General features: G+C 43.5%; 2 protein-coding genes across 2 annotated transcripts in view; one reads left to right on the top strand and one right to left on the bottom strand.

The window, feature by feature from the left end:
* The window catches only part of col2a1b (collagen, type II, alpha 1b), a 50,517-nt gene extending 44,047 nt beyond the window's left edge, over positions 1-6,470 (top strand). Inside the window, exons 47-54 of the mRNA XM_080026196.1 lie at positions 369-422; positions 569-676; positions 889-942; positions 1,069-1,176; positions 1,652-1,940; positions 2,368-2,555; positions 3,921-4,163; positions 4,916-6,470. Of these exons, the coding sequence (XP_079882322.1) occupies positions 369-422; positions 569-676; positions 889-942; positions 1,069-1,176; positions 1,652-1,940; positions 2,368-2,555; positions 3,921-4,163; positions 4,916-5,062 (1,191 nt within the window). The 3' untranslated portion in view covers positions 5,063-6,470. The remainder of the gene's footprint in view (positions 1-368; positions 423-568; positions 677-888; positions 943-1,068; positions 1,177-1,651; positions 1,941-2,367; positions 2,556-3,920; positions 4,164-4,915) is intronic.
* Positions 6,471-11,117: 4,647 nt separating this feature from the next.
* Positions 11,118-11,960, bottom strand: LOC307249260 (leucine-rich repeat-containing protein 3-like; the record flags this gene model as incomplete). The annotated part of the gene is made up of 1 exon (XM_080025904.1): positions 11,118-11,960. One exon carries the CDS (start codon positions 11,958-11,960, stop codon positions 11,118-11,120), a length of 843 nt encoding a protein of 280 aa, XP_079882030.1.

The raw sequence follows: 11,960 nt of genomic DNA, 5'->3' as shown, positions 1-11,960 counted from the left end.
TATTTTTTTTTAGAATGATTTATTTAAAAGGAACAGCGTACATTAATAAACATGAGCACCAGAGTTCAACATGTAAAATGTGTGACAGATTTAGCCATGCAGGCTCATTTCCATCTGTAGTCCCTGGCAGGTTGATAGCTTAAAAGAAAACATTAAAACAGCTACAGAAATACATACAGCCACATAAGCACAAAAAAAATCACACAAGCACAGACAAGTAAAATGACACAACCACAATTGTTTAGCTTTATTTATACAGGTACAAATACGGGGCCACATTCTCAAAAAATTATTAATATGAAGGTAAATGGGAAAGTTCATGAGATCTGTCTCTACTGTGACATCACCATCTTCTTCGTCTTTCTCAGGGCGCACAGGGACCATCTGGACCTCCCGGACCTGCTGGAGCCAGAGGAATGCCTGTATGTTTCTTTTGTTTGTTTAGTTTTTTTAACCGTTATTTATACATGCATCCTCTTCAGTTCTTTATTTATTACACCATGATGGCAAACACATATTAGTGAACGTTTTCCCTAATATAATGAGATTGTGTTTAACTTGTTCTCAGGGACCCCAAGGCCCCCGTGGAGACAAGGGTGAGGGCGGAGAGGGCGGCGAGCGAGGACAGAAGGGACACCGAGGCTTCACCGGTCTGCAGGGTCTGCCCGGACCTCCGGTAAGAACACACATTAGGGCTGGTGACAAAAATTGATTCATGTAAAAATTGCGATTCCTATCTCCTGCGATTTTAAATCGATTCATAGTTTGCCAAAATCGTTTTTAATTTTTTAATTTTTAAATATGTATTTTTCTGCCGCCGTCTTAAAGTCTTACATTTAACTTGAACATGAACCCTGAAATGTATTAATGTGATCATTATGTGTTTAGGGTCAATCTGGAGACCAGGGTGCTACTGGACCTGCTGGACCTTCTGGACAAAGAGTGAGTACTAAAACTACAAACATACTAATAGACAAAGGAAAAACGTTTCTTCACATTAAGCAGTGGAGATAGTCAGAGCATTTTCCTCATACAGTCTCTATGGTTTTCCTCTGTCTGTGTCTATAGGGACCCCCTGGACCTATGGGCCCAGCTGGAAAGGACGGTTCCAACGGTCTGCCAGGACCCATCGGACCCCCCGGACCTCGTGGTCGCAGTGGAGAGTCCGGTCCTGCTGTGAGTAGAAGTACCCACTTGAACTTTATCCACATGTTGCATTGATCTCCCCCTGGAAATGATAAGGCTAGAAGGCTAAAGAAGCTAGCATGATCCTTTCACATGCAAATGTGACTGGAATAATGAAAGTTAAGACAGTTAGGTTACAACACTATGTATAACATTTAACACATGTGTTACATAATACTGACTTGTGTATTCAGGAATTCAACTTTCTGAACCAAAAAAGATTTTGAGTCGATGAAATAGCAAGAGCCTAGCTGACTGTGCAAACAAATACTTCAAAAAGACATCTTAAAAACTTCACCACAGTTCAACCAATCAAGAAACACTTTCATTGTCCCTATGGCACAGCTGCCACCAAATAATTTAATATTGTGTTAGACAGATGAGTAAGTCTATAAACTGTGGATATCAAACAACACAAGCGGAATGCTGACTAGACTCATGTAACCCTCCCATCTTTTTCTCTCAGGGTCCCCCCGGAAACAATGGCCCCCCCGGTCCTCCCGGTCCCCCCGGCCCTGGCATTGACATGTCTGCCTTCGCCGGTCTGGGTCAGACAGAAAAGTCCCATGATCCTTTACGGTACATGAGAGCCGACCAGGCCTCCGGAAATCTGCGCCAGCACGACGCGGAGGTCGATGCCACGCTCAAGAACCTCAACAACCAGATCGAGAACATCCGCAGTCCAGAGGGATCCAAGAAGAACCCAGCTCGCACCTGCAGAGACCTCAAGCTCTGCCATCCAGACTGGAAGAGCGGTGAGTGACAGGGAGTGAGGAACGGGTTGAGTTAGGGTGGGAGGATGAGGTAGACAGAAGTCAGGTGACGTTTTATTGTTGGTAGCTCAATCCGGGGTCAATAGGGTTTGTGTAGTGTTCGTTTGTGGCTAGTTCAGAGTCTTTTGGAGAGTCTGTCTGAGATTTTTTACAAAATATTTCAGAAAAGATCTCTGCACACCTAAGTGGATCCATAAAGGAAGGCGCAGTAAAACTAGAAGAGAAAACGCCTGCACACTGCCTTGTTTTTTCGCTGATTTAAATTGATTTTATAGGTCAAGCAGTTTTCATCAGGCATACAAAGAAATACACAATATGCCATGACATTTTGAAATGTACTGGTAGACAAAGACGGAGTATAATAGGAAAGAAAGGGCCTCATTCCTGTTGTGTTTTTGTCACACTGCAGGAGAGTACTGGATTGATCCTAACCAGGGCTGCACCATCGATGCCATCAAGGTCCACTGCAACATGGAGACCGGAGAGTCCTGTGTGATGCCCAAGCCTTCAGGCATCCCACGCAAGAACTGGTGGTCCAGCAAGAGCAAGGACCGCAAGCACGTCTGGTTCGGAGAGACAATGAATGGAGGATTCCACGTGAGTAGCGCCATGTTTGAAAAAAATATCTTTCTGAATAATATAAACAGCTGAAAATTAAAGGCACTACGAGTAAGATGGCACGTTGGCGTCCCCTTTGGACAAAAGCGGTAGTATTTTTACGACGCCCGCTGTCGCAAATGCTCGTGCCAGGCGCGTGAGCGTGGACTGAGAAGGGCGCAATATAGTGCATGTTCGTGTGTTGAAAGTGTGAGGACTCTTTTCGGCTCCGTGAGAGTGGTTTTGACACTGCATCAACTAATGCCAGTCAGTACACACACCTGCTTGCAATGAGTTGATTCAGCAGCGTCACCTAACTACTCTCTCTCTCACGGAGCTGTGTCCTCACAGAAAGCGAATGAATGAGAGACGGCAGTTAGTAGACTATGGATCACGATGAGGTAATGTGTTTGTGTTGTTGATGTAAATAATGACTATTTCAGATAATGGTTATCTGATGATGGTGAAGCAAAGCAAACTTTGTGTTAGTACCAACCGCTCATTCATTTAGCAGTCTAGTTTCGCTCTCGTGAAATTGTATACACGTTGCTTGGCAACGTCCTCCCGCCCGCCTATCACTCACTCTCCCTTTTCGCTTTTCTTCATTGCATTCTCTTTTTTTTCTTTGATGGTTCAGCCCCGTTATCAGTCATTTATGACGACAAATAACTGTCTCAAACAAGGCTCCCGCTCCCCTTCCCTCACCTGGAGGGATAGGCTTCTCAAATCGCGTTGCAGCGCCACACTGAAATCTGCAACCAATACGGATATGTGACCATAGAGCCTGCACGAGCGAACCGAAAATCGGACTGGGTGTGCGACCAGACCAAAAGCAGTAATAAAAACTATATAAAAACGTCTTTCTTTGCACTGATGGTCTCGTTTGCTGTTAAAGGTAATTTATGATTATCAGAGGAAACATGAGGTTGTTTAAAAGATATTTAAATGTTACTCGTATCCGCTTTAATTGACCAGTCCTTGAGAAAAAAAAGATTTTGCCTGCAGTGTCTCACCTTCAAAAATAAGCATTACTAATTAGTTTACATTTAACTTAAAGGTGCTTTAAGAAACTTTCCGTTTGTGTTCATTCTTGCACCACCTTTGGACAAAAGCGGTAGTACTACACCATCTGTAGTTCCTGGGTGAGCGTTCCCCAGACAAAGGCATTAAGAAAAACTATATAAGAATAGCATACTTTGCACTGATGGTCTTGTTTGCTGTAACATGTTATTTATGATCATCAGAGGAAAAATTAGACTGTTTGAGAAATATTCAAAAGTTCCTCGTAGCACCTTTAAACAAAGATTCTCAACCATCATAATGTTAATAAATGAACTGTTCATCTCCCTCCCTTACCCAATGCAGTTCAGCTATGGTGATGATAGCCTGGCAGCCAACACCGCGGCCATCCAGATGACCTTCCTGAGGCTGCTGTCCACCGAGGCGGCCCAGAGCCTCACCTACCACTGTAAGAACAGCGTGGCCTACATGGACGCCTCGGCCGGCAACCTGAAGAAGGCCGTGCTGCTGCAGGGCTCCAACGACGTGGAGATCAGAGCCGAGGGCAACAGCCGCTTCACCTACAGCGTCATGGAGGACGGCTGCACGGTGAGACTGGACCCATTGTAGTAGTCTCTTTATCAGCTTGTTGTGTATTTGATGTATTGGTATTGTATAGTGTTGTGTATGTATCGTTGTTTTTGCTTTGGATTTGTTTGACTCGACATCATTGCAAATGACGGTCACCCCCCTCAATTGACCTCTCGAGTATAAATTAAGTTTAAATGAAAATGAAATGGAGAGTTATACACGCGGCGAAAACTGTACAAGCAATGATTTATGTAGATATACATGAACTGAAGCGCACGTCAGAATGTAATACAATGAAACACAAAAGGATACAAAAGGTCACCTTTTATGCATCCCAGTTGTGACTAGAGACTCCCAAAGTAGGAGAAAAAAACAACCGTAATTTTTTTTAACCACCTCCACCTTTCGGAAAACTCAGTCGGATGTATTCCCCTTATGATGTCATAAATGGGTAATCAGAGCATACTGAGCTTTTTCAAAGGCGGGGCTAAAAGAGACTGGCGCTAATACAGAGTGTTTCAGACAGAGGCTGAAAGGAGGATATTCAGTAATGGCACTGTGAGAGACATAAAGGTTTTTTTGGACAGTCCAACCATTGAACCTGAAAATTAGCATAATAAGTCACCTTTAAAATTAGTTTAGCTTCACTTTCATGACAGATGTAAAGCGCTGTCTCTCCTACTCTCTGGCATTCACTCAAATCACCTCACCAATCTGCCATTTATGGAGAAAGTAATTTAACAGCCGTTGTGTTTTTTCCCTCCACACAGAAACACACGGGACAATGGGGCAAGACAGTGATCGAATACAGATCGCAGAAGACCTCTCGCCTGCCCATCGTAGACATTGCCCCCATGGATATCGGCGGAGCAGACCAGGAGTTCGGAGTTGACGTCGGGCCAGTCTGCTTCTTGTAAAGAACAAGAGATAGAAGAAAAAAACAAAGAAGTGGAAAAATTTGGAAAAAAAACATAGATGACAGAACAAAGCACACTTCAGAGAAACGAAGAGAGAAAGAGAGAAAAAGAAAAAAAATCAAGACACTTTTTTTAAAATGGGACTTTTTTTCTAAGTAAAAAAAAAAGTGCTTTTTCCGAGTCGAACTCCATAGGATATCTGCACTGATTGGCACTAGCAACAACTGTCATCTGTGAATCATCCAGTCAACCCCCACCCCTCCCAACCCCATGGACACCCGGCATTGCCCCCAAAAAGCCCCCACTTCACCCTGGGTTGAACAGCGACCCCGCCACCCCCCTGCCTATCCAACCGCCATGAATAAGAAGGAGGACGTATGAGGAGAGTACGGGAACATACCAGGGAACTAGAGAGAGAAAAAATGTGTTGGTGTTATTTATTTATTGTTCAGGTTTGGGTCCCGGGTGTGGTAGGACTGAGTTTGTTGCTAAGTAATAAAAAGCCCACTTACACATATTTAAAAAAAGAAAGGAAAAAAAACCTTATCCACCAACTTCCTCTCTTACTTCCTCCTCATTCTATGACCTCCCCTCCCCATCGACCCTGTAGCATATCCACTAAAGCTTAATACATTACATATCTCTTTGAAACCAAAAAATTCTATCTACATAGAAAGTGCAGGTGTTCCTATTTCTACCACCACAGTGTGTATCGAAAAGTTACTGTGTATTATAATAAAAATCAATGGTGCTATTGTTGTCAGACAGTCTGTATTTTTTAAACGGCAACATACTCGTATGTAGTGAACCTGTTGATATGTATATATATGTGTGTATGTGTGTATACATATATATATATATACAGTTTCTCAGAGAGTGCGTCACGCCCTGGGATTTGGGATTTCAGGGTGATAAATGTCTTGCCACCGCCCCCTCCCCCCTTGCTTCAAGCCCCGTGTGTAAGCGGAATGTGCCTGTGATGCGTATTTACAATCGAGGCAACACCAATTTGGATTTAAAATTCAATTTAATGTTTGTTTTGATATTTTAAAGCTACCTCACACACGAAAAAAAACTTCACATATCAAACTAAAAAAATACAAAACCTAGTATTTTAGGTGAATATCAATATGATCAATAGCTTGGTCATGAAAGCCCCAGTCTGCTGCCCCAGACCCCATCGCAACCCTCCCTACTTCCTGCCCTCACACAGCGCGTGCCCTCTGCCTAGGCGCACACACACACACTCTCTTTCACACACACACTCACACAGTTGAAGAGAATTCCAGTGGTGTGTTTGACTTTGTCGCTCCAGTTCTACAAGCCAGCGCAGAGGGTTCGTTGAGTGTGAGGTTGTGTATATTTCTTATTATTAATAATAGTATTATTATTAATAATAATAGCATTATTATATTATTATTATGATCATGACTTGTTTTTGTTACGTTTTAATTAATGTAAATTGGAAATAAAAGACAAAACCAAGTAACAGGCTGAAGGTGCTTTTTATTCATATGCCCTGTTGTGTTCTCCCCCCGTGTTGAAATATATGTTGTTTTTTCCTTAAAAAACTGAAAATTTCAAACTTGTAATTTTCACCATGCCCTGCTTCCACCACGTGTGTTTTGTGGTGATATATTTCCAGGGGGAGAAATGCTTCAGGTGGTTTCAGGAGAAGGCAGTGGAGAGATGGATGTATGAGGGGAGGGCACATTTTGAATTTTGTCGATGGTGATTTTCATGGAGAAAAAAAACAAAATTCAGAAAAAGTTGGAAGGAGGTGGTGATAGTTCAAATCATGTATTTTAAAATAAATGTATGTAAAATATATTTTTCAATCATTTCATTTTAGTTTTAACGCACGGTACAGTAGAAATAGGAAACCCTGCTAATCGTGATCAGCTCATTCTGTGAATTGATAATGTCTTCCTGTATCTTCTATGACTTCTCTTCATCTTCTTTAACCCTTTCCAACCTACAGTAGCAATAAAAGGTAGAAGCATTTCTATGAACCAAGTAGAGCAGTGCTTCCTTTATTTTATTTTTACATATTTGTTGTTTTATTTGAATTAAAAAGTGTTACGAGGAACTTTTCAATATTTTTGAAACAGTCTAATTTTTCCTCTGATGATCATAAATAACATGTAACAGTAAACGAGACCATCAGTGCAAAGAATGATATTTGTATTCGTAATGCCTTTTTCATGGGTACATTCACCCAGGTACTAAAAACACTCCCGCTTTTGTCCAAAGGAATTGCAAGAATTAACAATAAACTGAAAGTTCCTTATAGCACCTTTAAATCAAGATAGACCATTCATTATTTGAAATAATGGTTTCTGATCTTTGACTTAATCCTCAATAAATCTCTGATCAGGAGAGAGAATTCACTATGACAGAAATACATCTCCAATAAAAATAACTGCAAAAATGGAGGGCACGCTTGGTTCTTCAGCATCACTCTATACCCTGACGAGCCAAAGGAGTTGTATTAAACGGTAGAGATGCATTAGGAAAAGGGAACTCATTGACAAGTCAACATTGAGATGTATGATTTGTTGACAGACAGTAAACAGTGTGTAAAGAGTATGTCAAGTTACACCGACAGCATTTTATCAACATGCAGTTTTCTTTTGAAAGTCACAGAACAATAACCAACTTCTCTCTCATATCTTTTTAGACATCAACCAAGACCAGAGGGTTTTACATGGACCGGTTACCATAGCAATGTACAATATCATTCAACTCAAAGTTGAACTGATTTCTAGTTTTAATTCACAGAAAGTCTTCATCTTGGAACAACATAAACATCTCTCTCTCTCTCTCTCTCTCTCTCTCTCTCTCTCTCTCTCTCTCTCTCTCTCTCTCTCTATTTGTTGAACTACAAAACACACACACACAACACACACCACATTTAGCACATGACAGTACACAGAGAGTTGTCCTATTCTAACTGTGCCTCTGCTCTTTCCACTTTTTCCAAAAAATAATTGTTGATAAATGGGATACAGTAATGTTTAGTTACCTTTACAAATACTTTAGTTAAAGGGGTTGTTGCTGCACAAGTGCATTTAGATCCGTCACAGATTTAAAGATAAATCTACAGCCATGTGACTGTACCATAGATTAGTATATAAAAGAGGGTTTTACCTTTTATAACAGGTCAAATGGGCTTTACTAATGCCTCGTTTCCACCGAGTAGAGCGGGTCGGGTCGGAGCGGTTCGGTCCGGGTAGTTTGGCTTTTCATTTGCCAAAAGTTGGGTAGGGTACGGTTTAAGCGCACCTAACCGCTCTGAGCCGCTCCCGATCTCAGTACTCCTCCGTAGGGGTACTAGCGGCCTGAAAGCGGGCCGAAAATGCATGAGAAGGCGGAGCTACACACTGCCGTCATTTGATTGGTCGAAAGAATCATTTCCGTCATGTGTAGATCTCGGCAAGAGTGAAGAGAGTCTTGTGTTTTGGCGAAAATGTGAGCACAGCTCTGTTTATTGTGTGGTGTTTTTCCTCGTCAATAAATTAATCAGTTGGTTACACTGTGTCCCATAGTCACGTAGCTGCTGCAGCCAGCACTGTTCGCTCACTGTCTCTATGAGTTGCGCCGAGCGGTCTCTGTGTGTTTACGCCATAGATAGTAGTAAAATACACGCTCACAACAACACGGGGGGAATACATAAAGAAGCGGCTGGTTTGAATCATCTCCGCCGTTTGTAGTCACCTCGGCTAGAGTGAAGAGAGTTTTGGCGAAAATGTGAGCGCGGCACTGTTTATTGTGTGGTATTTTTCCTCGTCATTAAATGAATCAGTTGGCTACACTGTGTCCCACTGCTACGATGTCACGTAGCTGCCGCAGCCAGTGCTGTTCGCTCACTGTCTCTATCAGTTGCACCGAGCCGTCTCTGTGCTCACAACACGGGGGGAATAAATAAAGAAGCGGCTGGTTTGACCAAGCAAAAACAAGAGACCGCTGGCTTGACCACAGTTGTTCCCACAGCCCGATAGTTTGACCCACATTCTGGCGTCGGCTATCGCAGTCCAGCCTAAACCCCGCCCTACCAGTAAGGGTAGGGTCGGCGGTGGAAACAACACCGAGATTCTTAAAAGTGAGCTGTCCCGCTCTGAGCCGCTCCGATCCGACCCGCTCTACTCGGTGGAAACGAGGCATTAGGCAGAGGGTTGCAAAATTTCGGAAATTTTCAAAATGTTTAGATTTATGTCTGGATATGAAAAAAAAAATTAAATGACCGCCAATTAGTTCAATCATATAATTCCCCGAGCTAAAGTTCCCGTGGAAAGTTTCCGGAAATTTACCGGAATCTTTACACCCCTTTGCAACCCTACTCAGGCACAGTGGTGCATGGAGCTAAACGTTAATGTTGATGACAATGCTAACTTGCTGATGTTTAGCAGGTATTACATTAACCATCCTAGTATAGCATCTTAGCATGCTAAGATTTGCTCATTGGGAATGTTGTCATTAGTTTTGTAGGTCTTCGAATCTTAAACAAAAGTATTTGATGGCCATTCTAGAGGCCATATTAAGGGATCACTAAAGTTGCTACAATTCAACCAAAAGCAGAATATTAATGTCTGCACCAACTTACATAATCAGTATTTTTTTGACTGACGGATTGACACACTTGACATTGCTGACTGACCGAATTGAGAGAGGCGTTTTACAGTTTCTATAAGTAACAGTTAAGAATGACAAACAGTCATAAGCTACAGTACATTAACGACATGCTTTCCTTTGAGAGACTAATGCTCCACACAGCTACAGCCACAGGTCAATATGATTACAATGAAGTGACGTTTAAAAAAATGGCTCATAATCCAGTTTCGTTGCATCCATGTAGGATTCTGACTTAGATGTAACATGTTCTGAATGCCACTCATCAGAAAAAAATATTTAAATTTATTATCAAAGTGTTTTTTTCTGCTTATTCTCAGAGAGGTTTTCAAAAATTATATCTATCACGATACAAGCCTGTGTGGAAAACGGGAGACAGAAACCATTTGTACACAAATCAGCGCAGAGAGAGGACCTGAAAAGCAGGACTCGAGAGATTAATTATAGCTAAACTCAACTAGCTCCACTCGGGATAAATGGCCATGCTAATCACATTTATAACATGGATGAGGTTTCTATTTCTGGCTAACATTATTCTCCACCAATCAGTGACGGGCGTGGAAACACTAAGCTGATTGCTGCAGCTCCGAGACAAAATACTGCACCTCCACTTTCTAATGACTTCCTGAGAGTAAATTTAGATCGACAGTTCTCTATAACTGGCACCAAATAACTGGCTATAATTGATGTACACTGGCAAAGGCTCATACAGAACAGCATCAAAATCAGTGTGTAATCAAATTAAAAGTGGCTGTCACAACACTAAAGAAAGACCACATACAGTACACTACACACACACACACACACACACACAAACAAACACACACACACACACATACATACACGCACAAATCAAAGAAGCAATTATGTAAAATTACACATTCTGAGCTTGCACACGCCATGTTTTCACCCGATGGACACAATCCAGCTGTGAGGGCCTTTCAAGTGTTCAATTATGGTCAGTTGGTCAAAGACCTTCTAATTAGGGCCCTAATGAAAGATAAAAGACCACAGCATGGGTCATGGGACACGGTGGTGGTAGATGAACATAAAGGGAAACAGAGGAACTACAGAGGGAGATACAGGACATTTAGAATCCTCAAATAATTGTTCTCCTTTTCTTGTTTCATCCTTTCATCTTTTGCTACTTACCGTTTCAGTTTTCTTGACTCTTTTCTCTCATTGCACAGGGGGAGGAAGAGAATGAGTAAACCAAAGACTCACTGCTCATTTTTCATTACATTAAGAGAACCGCATGAGGTGAAGTCAAACACGGTGGGCGGTAATAGTAACAAAACTATCAGCATCTCCCACAGTCGGCTTATACAGTCACTGCAGCTTTTTGAAGTGTGTCAGTCGCATTCCATAAAAATGGGATTGTCTTATAATTCCATTTATATTAACAGCCAGGAATGCCAGCCGGAGTTCAGAAACCGGTGCTTAGCGTGTCTGTCTCGGTGGGGGTCTTGCGTGGGCTGGGCAGACTCTTCAGGTACTCCAGATGCCTGCGGGTCTCTGCTTGGTTCTGCCTCACGTAGTAAACCACGTACACGATCACCATGAAGAACCACACGAACATGGTCACCAGCATGGCTACGTCGGTGGTCTTCCTCTGCAGGCTGCAGAAATTGACCCCGGAATCCAACAGTTTGACCAGGGGCTGCCCGGCGTGCTCTCCCTGCGCCCCAGGGTCCTCCCACCGGCTGCCCTCCCCCAGCCCGCGCACCGAGCTCTCACACACGATCCCGTTCACGCTCTCGGGCTCCAGGTTGAGCGTCTCCATGAGCTCCTGGAGGGGACAGTCGCAGTGCCAGGGGTTGTGGAAGAGGCGTGTCTTGGCGCGCGTGGAGCCGAACTCCTCGCGGTTGGCCTGCCTCAGCTGGTTGTGCGACAGGTCCAGCAGACGCAGCTCGGGCCCCAGGTGGCGCAGGGCCCCCGTGGCCAGAGAGTCGATGCGGTTGTGGGACAGGTAGAGGGCCCGTAGGTGCACCAGGTGGCTGAAGGCGCTCTCCGGGATGCTGCGGATGTAGTTGCGTTCCAGATGCAGGGTGACGGTGTCCGGGGGGATGCCCTCTGGGACGTCCCGCAGCCCGGCGTCGGCACACAGCACCGTGGCCGTGTCCCAGGAGCAATGGCAGCTGTCGGGACACTGAGGGGACGCCCGGCCCCACAGGCAGCAGAGCAGGAGGGAGACAAACAGCCATGATCCGTTACTCCGCTGTCTGCCTGCTGCACCACATCTCTCATCCTCACTCCGGCCTGGGCACAT

This window comes from Ammodytes marinus (genome assembly GCF_949987685.1).
Source record: "Ammodytes marinus genome assembly, chromosome: 4".
Classification (NCBI taxonomy): domain Eukaryota; kingdom Metazoa; phylum Chordata; class Actinopteri; order Uranoscopiformes; family Ammodytidae; genus Ammodytes; species Ammodytes marinus.
Note: the sequence above shows the minus strand (reverse complement) of the source record. Positions and strands in the feature narration are given on the sequence as shown.